Source organism: Rhyacophila brunnea, unplaced genomic scaffold (genome assembly GCF_057557595.1).
Source record: "Rhyacophila brunnea isolate RB1 unplaced genomic scaffold, BYU_Rbru_1.0 scaffold_13, whole genome shotgun sequence".
In the NCBI taxonomy this organism is placed as follows: Eukaryota; Metazoa; Arthropoda; class Insecta; order Trichoptera; family Rhyacophilidae; genus Rhyacophila; species Rhyacophila brunnea.
This window is the reverse complement of record NW_028232785.1, coordinates 35219465-35237490: the sequence shown is the minus strand read 5'-3', so window position 1 is coordinate 35237490 and position 18026 is coordinate 35219465. Positions and strand designations below refer to the sequence as shown.

The 18026-nt window shown below is 33.7% G+C and overlaps 1 protein-coding gene across 1 annotated transcript; it reads right to left on the bottom strand.

The window, feature by feature from the left end:
- Positions 1–9790: 9790 nt before the first annotated feature.
- Positions 9791–16890, bottom strand: LOC147077388 (uncharacterized). The gene is made up of 4 exons (XM_085941504.1): positions 16712–16890; positions 16300–16452; positions 12161–12310; positions 9791–11786 (listed from the first exon to the last, which is right to left on the bottom strand). Exons 1-4 carry the CDS (start codon positions 16850–16852, stop codon positions 10866–10868), a joined length of 1365 nt encoding a protein of 454 aa, XP_085797630.1. The 5' UTR covers positions 16853–16890; the 3' UTR covers positions 9791–10865.
- Positions 16891–18026: the final 1136 nt, after the last annotated feature.

Sequence of the window (18026 nt, the reverse complement as noted above, 5' to 3'; positions counted from 1 at the left end):
CTTTTAAAATGTTACGTAAATTGAATGAACAATAATTGGCATCAGTGACAGCTGACAGCTCACGAAAACGTTACTAAAATAGTGTCAGTGTTGCCATAAGAGAGAAGGTTGCAATAAAAGGCGACGAAATAAAATTTTGTTAAAATAATATGTGTGATAGATTAACATAACAACTCATTGAGAGCAATATAGGTATGTTGGTAAACAATCCATGTACCTATGTAAGCGAAAGCGTCCATCCAATGATTTGGGTTTCGGCAGCTAAGCGATTCACTGAACAGCTGCCTTCTGTTCAGAACTGGTCTGAAGTTTCATACCAAACCATTTCTGACGGTCAGAGAATGGCTAGATTTTCGCAGGAACAGTGAACCTAACGTAAAATCTTAAACGGTCTCCGTTTTGCCTACTTTCTACGCGTTCGATTATTATTTTACTAATATTGTCTACGGTCACGCGGATGAAAACATCACTGGAACGCACCTTTAGTCAATTGTCTATTGACACGTCTGTCAATCTTCTTACCTACAATAATTGTGATAGTTTGCGTCAATTAAACTTCTTAAAATGGATGTTAAACGTGAACTAGATAGTTTTGAATCTGACACAGAAGTCCAGCAATGGTTTGATGTGCCAATAATCCATCCAAACAATCCGCTTATAAAGATTTGTGTAAAGCAAGAGAATGCTTATGATGCCAACAGCACTATTGAGGTTAGGTTTTCCAAACTTATTAATCATTTTAAGATTGTGTTTATTCTACGTTGAAGTGGTGTCTTACTAATGCAAATAAAACAGTGGCACGATATATTGGACTTTACTAACTGAAACATGACTTAATAAATTATACATCATAATATTGACACTTCACAAGGATCATTTGTCTAGATACCTACCTACCTATAGGTTCTGCGTCTCTGTGACTGCTGGTTTACTACTTTCATTAATCTGAAGACAACTTTACTATAAAACGTTTATTAATAGTAAGTAGACAGTATCGAATCATGATAATAGGTCACGTACAGAAACGTTCATGTGTTTGCGCACAACGCTTAATAATACTATATAGGTGTAAACACGTATTATAAAATACCTTCTGTCTTGTTTTCAGAGCCCTGTAACCAGCTGTGCTGGTATTAAAACTGAGATTGATTCTCTCCGAGTTGATTTCAAAGAAGAATTTACCGAAGACAGTGATCCGCAACCTAGTTGCTCATATTCAAAATGCGAGCCAATAAATCAGGTACCTACTCACCTATCCATACAATATTTCATTAATATTTTAAATATGTAAATATTGTGTAATTCACATCGTGCTTGTATGAGATCATTTATATTAGTCTCCGTTATTATTATATCATTGGATACAAATTGTATTTTGTAAGAATATGTTTATATAAATTTAACGTATCGATCAATTGTTTGGATTTTACACTCCTTCAGTGTCTTGTTTTAGGATACTAGATTTGTGAAAAAGACTGCCTGTTATTTTTATTAGTATAATGGTATTTTATTATTGACATTCATTGATCTGCCTAATTAATTGGGTCGAATTAATTTGTCGCATAATAAATTCCGGTGCTGTGAGTATCTACAGCAGTGTTTGCCAAACGTTTTTACTTCACGGCACACTCGTGAATGGGATTTGTACCGCGGCACACAAAATGCGTTAAAAAGGAAATATTCCTTATTAATATTAATAAAGGAAATCATAGTGTGTGTAGATCCTTTTTTTATTATTATTTTATGAACAAATATGTACACAGGTGGTAATGATTTTATTAGTAAGATGAAAGCAATTGATTTTTAGAAAGAATTCTGTAAAATCTGGCTCTATAGTAGATAAACAAACACGTAACTCCACATCTACCATTTGTTACTGTTCTCCTTTTACGATTTCATTTCCACGAGTGCTGCAAAACCAATTTCGCAAAGATACGACGATTCAAACGGCAACAGGGATTAAATGGCTGCTGTAGATAATTGACGATATTGACGCCAAAACGATATCCAAAATGCCGACAACCTAGCTCAGAAAATGAGGCTGTGTGCTTAGGATTGTTTTTTAGATCCTTTCAAATATCCTCCTTTGTTAATGTCAGGTGTGTACCGTCGAATCTTGAGAACGGATTGATCACCCACTGGTACATTAGATAATCATAATTATCCACTGCTGGATAAAGGCCCCGCCAACCTTTCTCCAACTCTCTCATACACTTCTCCATGCCTCGCTTTGCCAATTACTCAAGATCATGTGATTAGCAGTTGCAACCCTATAGATCTCTATTCGATATCTTATGGTATTAAAATTTATATGATAACGCAGTTCTCAAGGAAGAAAATTCTTGTCACCCAATTTGAACATCACTTCAATTTGAGCACTGCTGGTAGTACATCGCGAACAGTATTGGCTTCCGTTGGTTTATTAGCATAAACCAGTGACTCCACGAAGTTTTACAGGAAATAATCCAGATATATCAAATCGCTCGACTTTGTAGGAGGTCCGTTTTTTGAAATTAACTAAAGCAATCGTTTATAATCGGTTCGCGAAAAAATATAAATGACAATCGTGTCGTACTAACCTCATCAGGCGGCGGAGAAAGCCGCTCCGCGAACTTCTGATTTTGATCGCTTAACAATGCTTGAGACCACTGTAGCGAGAGAATATTTCATCTGATAGAAGCATATCTGGTGTCATTTTGTGTGTAAAAAAACAAGCTAAGTACTACACTAACAAACCATTTCATTGGAACCAACAAAAATGCCTGTACCAAATAAGAAACAAAAACTTAGTGGAGCTAGTAGAAGTAATTCTGAATTACGGTGAAAATGGAAAATCGTTCAGTTATGGGAAATCTATAAAAGAAGCGTGGTTAAAATGCTTTCACAACCTTTTTGAAAAATTTGAAAACAAGAAAAAATATATTTGAAGAATAAAAAATATGCCTTTGTCTAGTAACACGGTGAAAGGTAGAAATCCCTCATAATAATTTGTAACCCTTTTTTAAAACATTTCTTAAAAACCACTTTTTCATTTTTCCTTATAAAAAACTGCTCGGCACGTCAGACAGTCAAACGATTATATTTTGAAAATTTTGGCACGCGTACCTACGTATAATATGTTTGCTAATACCGTGTCTAGGTATAATATTTCTACCTGGATCTTTTACAAATAATGAACTGTTATTTAAAAATCTCATAATTGAAATTTAATAATACTTTTAAATGTATTTTTCAGATTATCGCCAGAAGCACTGTACCGGCCAATGTTGCGATTCGCATATCGACCTGGGACGTGACTGAAGCACAAGCGTCTAGCGAATACCTACACATTGAGGAACATGATATTAAGCAAGAACTTAAGGAACATATGGAAAGGTATAAAGCTGTCGCCTGTCGCAATAGTAAACGTGATATTTTTCAATCGAAGAATATGGTAAAAACCGAAGTATTAGTGGCTGTTATACAACTGGAAAAAAAATCGTTTCATAAACAAAATTTTGTGTGCAGTATCTGTTTTGATTTTTTTTCATCGTTCGACTTAATGTTGCTTCACAAAGCGATACACAAAACCACAATTGCCGATTCCGTTGCAAGGCTGGTTAAATGTGACGATGGTCATTTTTCAAGATTTCGTTCTGGTCACGTCATGAAGTCAGTCAAAATGACTTTTTCTGATGTAAAGCCATTTAAGTGTGATGAGTGCAATTACTCATGCAGATTATCAAGTAACATGAAAACTCACAAAATGACTCATTCTGGTGAAAAGCCATTTAACTGTGATAAATGCAATTACTCATGCATACTATCTGGTCGCATGAAAATACATAAAATGACTCATTCTGGTGAAAAGCCATTTAACTGTGATAATTGCGATCACTCGTGCACGACTTCTGGTAGCATGAAAACACATAAAATGACTCATTCTGTTAAAAAGCCATTTAAATGTGATACATGCAATTACTCATGCAGACGTTCAGTTAACATGAAAACACACAAAATGACTCATTCTGGTGAAAAGCCATTTAAATGTGATATATGCAATTACTCGTTCAATCAATTAAGTAACATGAAAACACATAAAATGACTCATTTTGGTGAAAAGCCATTTAATTGTGATAAATGCAATTACTCATGCAGACAGTCTAATAGCCTGAAATTACATAAAATGACGCATTCTGGTGAAAAGCCGTTTAACTGTGATAAATGCAATTACTCGTGCACTAGTTCTAATACCATGAAAACACATAAAATGACTCATTCTGGTGAAAAGCCATTTAACTGTGATAATTGCGATCACTCGTGCACGACTTCTCGTAGCATGAAAACACATAAAATGACTCATTATGGTGAAAAGCCATTCAAATGTGATAAATGCAATTACTCATGCACACAATCTAGTCACATGAAAACACATAAAATGACTCATTCTGGTGAAAAGCCATTTAAATGTGATATATGCAGTTACTCAAACAGACATTTAAATACCATGAAAATACACAAAATGACTCATTCTGTCGAAAAGCCATTTCAATGTGATAAGTGTACTTACGCATCCACAACGTTTGGTAGCATGAAATTGCATAAACGGACCCATTCTAGTGAAAAGCCATTTAAATGTGATATATGCAATTACTCATGCAAACAATCAGGTAACTTAAAAACACACAAAATGACTCATTCTGATGAAAAGCCATTTAAATGTGATACATGCAATTACTCATGCAAACATCCAAGTAACATGAAAACACACAAAATGACTCATTCTGGTGAAAAGCCATTTAAATGAGATATATGCAATTACTCATGCAATCGATCAAGTAGCTTGATTAAACACGAAATTACTCATTCAGGTGAAAAGCCATTGAAATGTGATATATGCAATTACTCATGCGAACAACCAGGTAACATGAAAACACACAAAATGGCTGATTTTGGTGAAAATCCATTTAAATAAGATATATACAAATATACTCATGCTATCTATCAAGTAGCTTGACATCACACAAAATGACTCATTCTGGTGAAAAGCCATTTAAATGCGATTTATATAATAATTACCCATGCACTAGATGCTGGTTGCATGAAATTGCATAAAAAGTCTCATTCTAGTGAAAAGTCATTTACATAATTATTATGATAAATGCAATTACCCATGCATATATTTTAATAAGATGAAATTGCATAAAAGGACCCATGCCAGTGAAAAGCCATTTCGTGTAAATTCTTATACGCATGCAAATTGTCTGTAAAAGATACTGGCTGAGCTTTTCAGTGAATTGTAAACTGTGAAGGAATAATTCGGATGCTGCGAGGACAGGGTATGTCTAGGATGCCAGGCCCTGACCTTTTATGCTATTGAGGCTAAATCCATGGTCTGGTTGTTAATCTTGGTCGTCTTATCAAATCTCGTTCGGTATTGTTCATTAGGTCATCCGGTGCGTGGCACTTGACGGTTTAGCTTAGGTAAGTGTTTATATGCGCAAGGTTGATGAATGACTGGCCGATATTTGTCGAGCCAGGCAGGGGTCAAATTGTCAGGTGAGTATGAATTTATCTGTTGTATTAGGGCCACCCTAATTGGCGTACTCAGACAAAGCCATTTAAATATGATATAATTACTCAGGCATAACTTCTGGTAGCTTATTTCACGACTTATTAATTTTTTAAAAATCCCGCATTTTTGTGACATTTCAAAATAATATACTATACCAATAAAGGCTTTGGCTACCCGTTCATTTATTAGCTAGGATAAAGTATCTGTTGGTAAAACTTTGAAATACTGGTCAGTCGAGAAGGGACCGAACGTGCGTACGTCATTTTTATCATCAACCGATAACGTAAACAATTAATATTTTTGTACCCCATTCTATATCGACATAATATTATGTAACCATATGTAATATTATTTTAAACCATACAATAATAATTATTGTCTCTGTGCTTAATACAGTTTTAAATACTTTATACCCACTTGCTCTAAGAAATCTCGTTTGATAGTTGGTGTATTTTAAAAACTTGAAGTTAGGTCTTAGATACATATCCATAAATTAAAGTGTATCGAACTCCACTACCGTAAGCTAGTTGTTTTTTTTTTAAACCATATCCGATCCTAATAGGAACACATGGGCCTCCAACAGATCTTGTTTTTACGAGAAACGGATGTCAGCCACTTGCTCAACCTTTTAAGTCCATACTCTGAGCCTATACATATTGAAAAACAATATGTGTACTTGCCAGACCCAGGATTTGAACCTGGAACCTACGATGCTATAAGCCGACGCTTAAGCCGCGCGGCCATCTTGGAACTGTTAGCTAGTTCATAGCTTTGTTTGGGCGATCCGACAATATTGTTCACACTTTTTCGTTCTATTTATTTGTTTTCGTTGAATTAGAAATACATATCACACACGTTGTTTGTTAATTTTTATGCCCTGCCCAAACCAAACTATAATTGATAAAAATATTATTCTATTTCTAAAATATCTTATTTTATATATGATAAATGGCAAAATTTTAGATTTTTTATAGATATATGAGTATTTTTTGATAAAAAATATTGTTATGGTTTGGTTTCGTAGGGTTTAAGACGAGACATTTTTTTGATAATTTACAATATCAACTGTAATAATTGATAAATATGTAAGTACCTACATATCTGTAAACATTAAAAAAAAATATTTCAAGTCAAAGAAAAACTTACAATAGTAAAAAAATGTTATAATGGCTCAAATAGAATCGATGACGATCGGTCATATTAATGCCGAAAACCCCGTTTCTTATATTGGCGTCCTGTTGCACAGGGTATCGCAGAGTGTAAATACGATGTCATAGCTGTCATACAATATCTATATATAATATGTTGGAATGGCATAGATATGATCATAGACACTTAATCGCTCTTGGCATATCGCCCGTTAGCCCATTAGCCCGATCGTCATATAGTCTATTTGAACCTTTATAACATGTGAATTTGTCAGAGAACCCTATCTTATTATTAGGTACATATATTTTATGTTCATATTTAGGTATTATTAAAATTTAGTTTATTAAGTTTTCTATGTTGTGCTTAAGAGATTTTTGACTAATTTATATTTTTAATTATTTTTTTATATTTACTTAAAAAACACCGATTTTTGTAAACATATAAATGTGTGCAAACTTCGTATTTTTGCGCTAGATGCCTTTGCGCATCTATTCTTTACACAAGATTGCTATCGGCCGCTATCGAGGGAAGTTTTTCATATTTTTATATTGAAGTATTACTTAACACCCACTGTAACAATTAAGTTAGCCGTCTAAACAGTCAATATCTTTATCTCGCTATAAAATTTAACACAGGTAGGTGCTGTTAAAACATAGCACGTATTGTAACAATTACAACCAACTTCTTCAAATTGTTACAATAAGAGCTAATACTTCGATACGAAAAAATGAAAAACTACCCTCGATAGTTACCGATAGCAGTCTTGTGTATAGAATAGATGCGTTGGTAGGAAAAGACATCTCCTTAATTGAATCGTAATACATGTGACGTCACTAAATACGAACACTTGTACAACTGTCATCGTATTTTCGTTTATGTCTGTAAATTGGTGTTATTTAATGTTCTATGCATGCTCCTCTATAATTATTAGGAGTTTACTTGTTATGGTAATAATATTGATGTCCAAAGAGATTGGAATTGGTTCTGTCTAAATAAAATGCCAGCCGACGGAAGTTTTTGTTTTGAATGAATCAACCCAACATTTTTAGCCGTTTGGCAAGTGGAAGGTACCTGCTGAGTATGTCGATATCTTGGTTAAAAACTGTATTTAGTGACAATATGAATAAAGAAAATTGAAAACTTATTAGGTTTTAATCGTTTTTATTCACACTATCCCATTCATAATAAGTAGCACCTGTTCGCACAAAGAAACTACATTAATATGAGATTCATCATTGTAATCCATATCGTTATTGCCATCTCCCGTCAGAGCGAAGAAGATGCATTCTCTTTCTTCGCTCGGTATGGTGATTGCTGGTCATCGTCTGTTATTTGGACTTGGGAGTAAACAAATAAATACCTCGGAATGGTCTGAAACGGCGATTTTTATTAAATCTTCTTTACTCCTCTTCTCTCGATGGCATGCTGTCAATTGACAACGCGGATTACGGAGGAAACAGTGAGTTTATTTTTCGGAATACATTTACAGGAAAACAGCGTAGGTATACATTGAATATTTCAAATTTTATCACCCGTATGACTGTAAAATAATGTTTGCACCATTTTCAATATCTGAATGTATTACGATGGTTTGCAAATAATGTAGACGTATCCTTTCCAAGTCTTTGGGTTGCCTAGTGCTCCGAAATTCTAATATTAAATTTCCTCGTAGTTTTATCAGTATTATCGTACTAGATCCGGCCCCTCTTTTCACCAGCTATTGCGTGGAGTGATCGATCATCGATCTGTTATATTATGACCTCCCAAGCTTCAGAATAAATGTTATACCTATCAAAGCCGATGAAGTACCTAGCCAACTTTATAAGTCGATACAGGCTAATCAGTGAACACAAACTTAATGGGAACAGAAATGTGTCGAAAAATTGGAACAATAAATTATTTATTTTATTCAACAAATAAGACACGAGATTTGAGAATGTTACATTCTACATTATATTGAAAATACGTTTGAACATATTATCCCATGCGTATATTATACACTACTAAATATTTTTTTCTGCGAATTTATGAGAAATAATCAAAGTTTCACTTTGTATTTTAATTAATCAATACGTATCTAAAAATATTGGAAAGAATAATATTAACTATCTACTTATATATATATATATATATTACTTAAGTGAGAGATAAAACCACATTTTTTTTATTTTTACGAAATGCGAATTTGTTAAAAGATATCATCTTTTATTAAAATTTATTTCATGGTTATGTTTTTCACAGAGAACTCAAATAGTGGAAACTGATAAACCTAATTGATGCGGAGTAAGTGGATGCAATTGTTTACATCAAACGCGGAATAATCGAAATAATTACAATTTCGTTACACTTTAAATGCCTCTCGAACTCAATTCGTAGCAAGGGCTTTCTCACGGAAAACTAATAAATGCATTGAATGCACACTATTTACGCAGTTAAATCTCGGCTTTCTTCCTGAGTGAATAATTTCAACTTTTTTCGGCAGAGGAACCAACACGACCGTCCTCTGCGGATTACACTTACCCACTACAATATTAAAATTTTTAAATCAACATCCCAGACGCTATCGGGAAAATGACAACATTTCTGGCGAATCATAGTCCAGTTAAATGATGACATTTATGTTTAATTTTATACTGATAACCATTGGTCGAGAATGTCTTCGCATTCGACCAATTGAATGCTATAAAAATCATACTACTGAATATTTTTTACATTGCCCGAAATAGATCAATTACGTTATTGATTTTATTTTCTCGCGCGGATTCAAAATATTACGTATTTACCCAAAATGATTTTATATAATGCAAAAAAGATTATAGATATAAATTAGCTTTAGCTATTGATATCGCATAAGTTATTTACATGAAATGGTTTATGTTTAACCTTAAACTCTTGACTTCTTAATTACTTACATTTTACATACAATACCGTTTGGTCTTTCTGAGAGAAATCATCCATAGTTTACTCTGAGTGGCTGTGAGCTGTTCAGACTATTTTTTGGGACTCACTACATAATTGTTATAGCTTTGTTTAGAGGTAGAACGCGTAATTTCAAAAAGAAATCGACATTTAAGGTCGGATTGAAAAGTTGTGACGTCACAAATGTATCGCAAGAAATGTCCGCTGAAGGTGTACATTTCGTGGCCGTGTCACATGCTTACTAGTAAAAATAAAATGGTATTTTACTGTTATATTAATTTCAATTTTTGATAGTATGGCGTTGGGTTAATGAGTGAATATAAAAACAACAATCTTACAATCGAAAATAATACATAATTATTATTTCTGACTTCGTTACACAATCCTAAGTTTATAAAAAAAGTTATTATAAACCAGTAGGTAGTTGTAATCTTTGAGCGCCACATAGAACCGTTGACGTTTAGCAGCTGTGCTAACAAAAAAACTCGTCCCACGTCCCTTCTCTCTTCCACTTGGGCATACTAATAAAAATTATATATTATGTTTTTGTCGTCGACATCAGGCCGTTAAAGTAAGGCGCATATATAAATGATTTACGCGCGGACTTAGTATGGTTCTGCATCGCCCTCTTAGTTTGTTTGGAAAGGCATTGCATCGTCAGTCTTTTTCTGCGGGATTTCTTTACGATAAAAACTTTGTACAGATATGAAGAAATTTTTCAAGACATACATCGCATTAATGTAGTTTTTCACCACAATGCGTCATTTAATGATCTTTTAAATCTTTGCCTCGTATGAATTCTTTAAAACACACGTCACATTGGTGTGGTTTTTCAAAAGTAGGTGTCATTTTATGATTTTTAGATTGATTATTTGCAGATTTTTTTTTAAACATACATCGCATTGATTTGGTTTTTCATCAGTGTGTTAATTTATGTCTTTAGAGATCACTATTTGCTGACATTTTTAAAACACACATCGCATTGATGTTGTTTTTCTCTAGAATGTGACATTTTATGGTTTATGAGAGTACCAATTGCAGTAAATTTTTCAGAACACACATCGCATTGATGGTGTTTTTTACCAATATGTATCATTTTATGTGTTTTGAGATCACTAAGTTTCCGGATTTTTTTAAACACACATCGCATTGATATGGTTTTTTGCCAGGTATGTGTCATTTGATGTGTTTCGAGATTAGCAAGACGCAATTTTTTTTAAAAACGTACATCGCATTCTTGTAGTTATTCATCCGTATGCGTCATTTTATGTCTTTTGAGATCACTATTTGATATGAACTTTTTAAAACATACATCGCATCGATGTGTTTTTTTACCAGTATGTGTCAATTGATGTCTTTTATGATTAATAATTGTACGAAATTTTTTAAAACACAGTTTGCATTGAAGTGGTTTTTCATCAGTATGCGTCAATTTATGTCTTTTGAGAGCACTGTTTTGAATGAATTTTATAAAACAAACATCGCATTGATGTTGTTTTTCACCAGTATGTGTCATTTTATGTGTTCTAAGATTACCAATTTGAGTGAATTTTTCAAAACACACATCGCATTGATGTGGTTTTTCACCAGTATGCGTCAATATATGTGTTTTGAGAGTACTGTTTTGATTGAACGTTTTAAAACACACATCGCATTGATGTGGCTTTTCACCAGTATGTGTCATTTTATGTCTTTTGAGATCACTAATACGCAGGAAATTATTTAAACACACATCGCAGTGATGTGGTTTTTCACCAGTATGTGTCATTTTATGTATGTTGAGATGACCAATTCGAGAGAACATTTTTAAACAAACATCACATTGTGGTTTTTCACCAATATGTGACTTGTATGTCTTCAGATACTGAGACTTCACGCATGAAATGAAGTGACTGTTTAGATGATTTACAGATTCAAACACTTCACAACAATCATTGCAAATAAAGTTACGTGGAAAATGTGTAACTCTTCTCAACACAATTCGAAGCTCTTTCGGCAAGTATAATTTCAGAACTTTCAGTTTAATGTTTTGCTGTTCTTTATTCATCTCTGAATGCTTTATCACATTAGCATGTGCTATGTTGTTATTGTCCAGGTTATTCTCAACCGTATCTTTTTTTACGATGTCCAGTGGTTTCTGTGTGAAATATTGCTGGGAAGAAATCTACGAAAAAATAGGATTGGCATATTCAATTCAATAATATTAAAATCAATAAAATTAAATATATTGTGTTCCCGCAACTTATTGTAACCGAAAACAGAAGTCGATTTTGATAAATGGACCTGCTAATAAAACAACGATTTATTGGAGCATTGAAACCCAACATTGTTTGTTTTATAGAACCAGAAGTTTTCGAAAAATGTAGTCCAAATTGGAAGCCAAGTATCTGCTTCATCGAGCACAGCTGCGGTCGCTATAAGCTCTAAATTATTATAAATGGTGACGTTATGTAAGTATCCACCTTTGTAGTTTTTATAATATAATAATATAATAGTTCTATCGGACTTAAAGTCGCTTCCTTCATAAATTGAACGTACCTGATCTAATAGCATGTATTGTTGATCAGAGAAACAACGTTGAGGATTCTGATTATTGATTTGGCGGATTGCGTTGTCAGTAAATTCTTCTTTGACGAATCCCTCTTCATAATTTTCAGACTTTATGTTAGTCAGGCTGGTTTCACTATTCTGAAAATAACAACATTATTAATTTCATGTAACGATTAAATAGCTTTTGCGTCTGCTCTGAGTAGCTGTCAGTGTATGATTGCATTTTGCAAAACAACATATTCTCAACGAGCGATATTCCGGACCAATTACATCTCATGAGTTTGCTGCACCACATCGCGTACTTTTTTCTACATCTGGAAAATACTATTTTAAAATCTTGTCGCATGATGTCCAAAATGCACCTTAGAGTGTTACGTTGAAGTTACTCGTAATTTTTCAGTATTGGATTAAACACTATTTACACACATTTCACATCACACCTTCAGCAAAATGGGAGGTCATTTTTATGGTACATTCGGCGCTTAGATGTGTTTGATGTCACATTGGTTTTTAAATACTAGATATTGTTAAACTGCGGATATCAAAGTTATGTTCCAGCAAAACAAACCGAACTGAACGAAACAAATCAAATCCAGATGGTTGGATCCTTGCACATTTAATAGACATTTTGCGGGAACGACTACTAATTATTACCGTTGCCAATTCTTAAAATTCATTGAATAACTAGTTGTTGTCTCTAAAACAGCAACACATTTATTGAAATGTAAACTTGTTATGAACTTCCAACCTATAATTAGTAAGATGGATTATATTATAACCTGATCATTCCGGGTCGATTTTACACTTAGTTTGTAATTTAGAATCCGTTACAAGATATAAATTAAATTAAAATAAATAAGGTCTTACACGATAAAGGTAGGTATGATGATATTATCAAATCGAACTTTTTGCATAGAAAATTTGGCTGTAATTATGTGACAATACGACCACAAGCGGTTTCTTGTTAGCATATGTTTACTAATGAAGAAAATGTATTGATTACAAAGCTATAATATAACTAATTCAACTGAACTCCTACTGTGTAAATGTGTAGGTAACATATTTTTATGAACACCTCACGAAATATAAATTCAGAATCTCAAATCTTAATAATAAAAAATGTTATAATATTCATAGGTAACGCAATGTCGATAAAATGACATACGGAAATAAATGATTATCATTTTTGGGTTAAGTTCTCTCTGAATATTTATCACTGTGTCAGATCGTCAGAATGATGGTCAGAAAATTGTTTCAAGTTAGCTGGAACAGTGAACCAAATGTTCAAAATGTTTCCGATTTACCTTCTTAGTTTTAGTTTTGACCTGTCAAACTGTTCGAAACGTTAGCTGGAACGCCTAAATTTATGTTGTCATGCAGCATGGTTATTGTAACCATTTATTTTTGTCCTTAAAACGGGACATCTACCAATTTTTACGTTATAGTATGTGTATTCAAGAAAACGCGTATTTATTCATAGTTTATTTATTAATAAAAACAGGAATGTTGATGAAGGGATGAAAATGAGATGAAAATAACAGGAATGAATAATATAAATATAAAAAAAATATGTTGTTTTATATTTTTCTGATTTTCTGAACAAATTTTCTTAAGTATTAAGTAAGTTTGCTTTTAAATAAGAATGAAAATCTTGAAAGAATTTCTTAAAATTAATTTTAATTAACAACATCGCTTTAAGAACTGCGAATGGCAATTGCGTTTTTTCGGTCGTCCACAACTTGTTCATCTGTGAAAAGACTCTTTCTACGGGTGCTTTAGTTCCGGGCAGGCATAAAATGTATTATACGAAAGTTTTTCTGATTAAATTATTGGTGCGAAAGTCTTGGAACAATTCCACGACTCAACGACTTTCGATTGAAACGTTCCCATTGTTCCATTCTGTCACTTTTTGCGGTGTAATAGTTAGTAAAAGTGAATATACATTAAATACTTCTGTATCTTGGTTACAATTAATAAATCCCTTTCGAATCAATATATCCATTACACCTTGCATTTCTTATGTAGGTGTTTTGGTTAAATCTGCCCATTCAAATATTTCTAATTCTTCAAAGAACAAAGTCCACTGCTCCAAATAGTCTTTGCTTATTTTATAGAACTCAGCAGCTGTAGTTTTTATTTGTTCTTCGTCAACACTGCTGCAATCACTTTCTTGCAATTTTGCCATTAATATACGAACAGAGTGGGGAAGAAACAGAGTACTTTGTGTCATGGCCAATTTATTTTTAAGTTGATTTATTTCCTTCGTGGCTTTAATTGCAGAAATACTCTGACCCTCGATCTTTAATATAGCTTGATGGAACGTTGCTGAGTGTGCATGCATAAAAAAACCATAATTTAGAATTAGGGTTTTCAAAAAAGGTTCTCAATATGTTTGGACATTTATCTATACTCAAAAAGTAGTTTTTTATTGGCCTGTACAGTTTTAAAACTCTTTCAATAGCGGGCATAAGCGCAAGCCACCTAGTTTTACTATAGCCTTGTAATTTCTGATACTCTGTATCAACTCCATTACAAAATTATTTTAGAGTTTCCACACAAACACAATAGATATAAAAATGTGATTATATTTTCACAATAACGCATTCAAAGTCTAAAGGTAGATAATCTGCAGCAGTTTTAATCGCATTGTGAATTATGTGAGCTCCACACCCCATTCATATCAATATTCTTCCGAGAGTTATTTAGTTTTGCATAAACATTATTAACACCTCGTCTTTTCAATCCGCCAAATTGCAGTTAGTATTATCTACACAAAATGCTACGACTTTTAAAGTCTAATTATTTTCAGTTAATACTTTCATTAGATAACTGAAAATAATGTCTAAAGTTTCGCCGGCTTGGTCTTAAAATTCCAAAAGTTTGACTTGTTCGCCTTCGTATGGTAAAAACGGTAAAAAGAAGCGAATTAAGACTGGAAATATTTTCTTGCTTCCGTGGTTTGAAGCATCAGTTAATATAGTAACACAAGTGCATTCGTTGAGACGATCTTTTAATTCACCTATTACTATTGGCGCTAAAATATTTACAACAATAGATTCTGTTTTCGTACGAGCACATCTAAATTTGTGTTCAAAACATGTTTGAATTAACTTAGAAGCACAATCGTTTGAGGGAAAGCTGTGGTTCTCTTGCACCGTATGATAAACCCAGGCGCCTTCCATCGCAGCAACTTCCAGATCTTTCGAAGTTGGTGAATCTGTGTTTTTTAAAAAATTAAGCCCTGCAGAACTTGAAGCGGCGGCAAGATCAGAATTTCTATGTTTTTCTGATCTTAGGTGTTGCTCAATATCGCTGGCACATTCGTGGCCTACGCTAAATTCTCACTTTTCACATCTGACATCCGATGGAGTAATACTTTGCTTTAGAAACGGGTACTTAATTTGTAAGTTAAATTAAAAGTGCACTTCTGTTTAGGCATTGTTAAAATGAAGGGTTCACGTAAAAAAAATTGACTACAATAACACACGTCAATAAAAAAAATCAATCGTCAAGATGCGCGAGCTGTTAACGTGTACCTACTCGCAAACGAGCGAACTGCCGAATTCTAAACAAACATACATATGTGTGTGTATGATGTTTTGCGCATGCACATGCGCATGACTCGCCGCGCCCCCGCTATAGCCATATGCACCGATACACAGTGTATGCAGATGAGAAATCAAGCCAGTCGATTTTTTGCACTTTTTTTTAAATTGTTACCGGGTGTCGATTTGATTATAAAAAAATAAATGAATAAATAAAAGGACGTTGATAATTAAAAGCAATATTTATAATTGCTAATCAGGTTCTGTCAAACATATTGTTTTATGTCATAATGTCATCGCAGCATTATATACTGCTACAAACAATAATGTTATGACAAAAGTACTTTCTGACAGAATAGGTCGATTGGTCATCATTAGTGACAGACATCACATTCAAATACTGTAGGTCAATGCACCCACTCACAGTGAACCAGATAAATAGGTTACCTAGTGAAATAGTTCTACGAAGCGTGTATAACCGAGAAGGGGATAATAATATGTACCTTTAGAAATTTAGTCAGAAAGCTGTGATAGGATACATAGCCAATGGAAGAAAATATCGCATACTATACAATTACCTACCTGCTGTACTGGTCCGTTATCTGAATGCGAACATCCAGGTGTTGGATCTTCATCATGGAACGGGTGTTTTGAGTCTGCAACGAACTCGCGTTTAACGTCAACCAGCTGAAGGTCAATATCGGGTTTAATTTCAGCGAGACGCGTTGCTGGATACTGAAAGAAACGTTATGCATTTTTGTAATCATATAAAAAAAACAATTTTGAGCTCGCGTACCTATTTTATAACAATGCTTACTTATATAATTGAGGTAGGTACATAGCTGTCTAAATGTATGTCAAAAGGTTTTTGAAAGAATGTTTGACAACCTCGTATGTTCTTAAACAATTTGTAAAAAATATAAACTTATCGTAGGTATTCTGCTAAAATAATTATAAAAAATCGCAGGAAAGGACTTAATAAATAAAAACTAACCTCAAAATCACAACTGAAATCGTCTGTGTTCTCCTGCTTTATATAGGTGCGCGTGTCAGTACTGTTTTGATGGCTAGTTGTTACATCAAACTTGTCTTCAGTACCAGATTGGTCTCCATCGCATTCTCGCTTGACTTCCATGTTTGCGTATCAACAATCGTATGCAATGTGCTAGAGACAACACTCTGTTCTGTTGTAGTATTATATAAGTGTTGCCGAAATGCAGTTAATAATATTCCGTGTAGCTATTATCTGATAAACAAGAATGTATCTATAAAATTTTGTAGGTATTATGGTACATATGCTAATGTCAAGAACACCGACTAAACGTATAACTTTTATCGTAACTAAAACGTATGTCCTGTCGCTGGAGACTAGGAGAGAGTGGAGCCTTCACGAAACAGATATCGTCAGTTTAATAACGATAAACCCAATTTGATTTATTTGTTATTTTATACCGAGATGCACTGTTCTCGTTATGATTGAGGAAATGCTGATGATCATATTCGTACCATTGTTTTGTTTAGACAACAAAACATACATATTATTAAAGTGTGTCTCCGTGTCAAGTATGTATTTTTATTTTAGGTAGTTCTCACGAAAATACTTTTCAGAATTGCGGCAACACCATTCTACATTACCTTGAAAGGATCCTGTCTGTCACGTAACACGTTGCTTTTGGAATATATACCCTTAAGATGGATGTAAAGCAAGAATGTGATGGAGAACACTTCGATATAGAAGGCAAGCCTTTGTTTGACGCGCTGACTTGCCATCCAAACAACCCGGACCCCCGCTTTCATGCAACGCAAAAGAATGCGGACGTTTCAAGTTGCAATTTCGAGGTTAGTTTGTGGATAATGATATCTTTTACAAACACTTTAGATTGGCGATAACAGCGATACGTGTAATATATTAAAATATTGCTTTTTTACAAACGGTGAAGGAACTTGCGATGATATTAAACTTTGTTTCAAAAAATTACATGTTTATACAATTTGACAACCACGATACATGTGTGATATTATAGGTTGGGTTAGGTTATCGACTAATTCATGTTCAATATAATTATTATACATTGTCATATGGGTGTTACCTGAACTGAAACTGGTTTTACCGTGTTTACAAAATACAATAATTGCTTCTTTCAGTGCCTAATGGCTGACCTCTCCAATATAAAATCTGAGGCAGATTATCAACAAGCCGTCGTCAAGCGCGAGATTATTGAAGATGTTTCACACCCAATATATGATGATGAATACCCTCAACCGGGTTGTTCCTATTCAGATTACAGACCAATTGTAAGTAGATATTA

Bases quoted from the DNA above. Each gene is read 5' to 3' on its own strand.
- LOC147077388 (XM_085941504.1), bottom strand. From the start codon at position 16,852: ATGGAAGTCAAGCGAGAATGCGATGGAGACCAATCTGGTACTGAAGAC. The intron at 16,453-16,711 runs GTTAGTTTTTAT...CGTTTCTTTCAG, and splicing joins ATTTCAGTTGTGATTTTGAG to TATCCAGCAACGCGTCTCGC. The intron at 11,787-12,160 runs GTACGTTCAATT...ATTTTTTCGTAG, and splicing joins AATACATGCTATTAGATCAG to ATTTCTTCCCAGCAATATTT.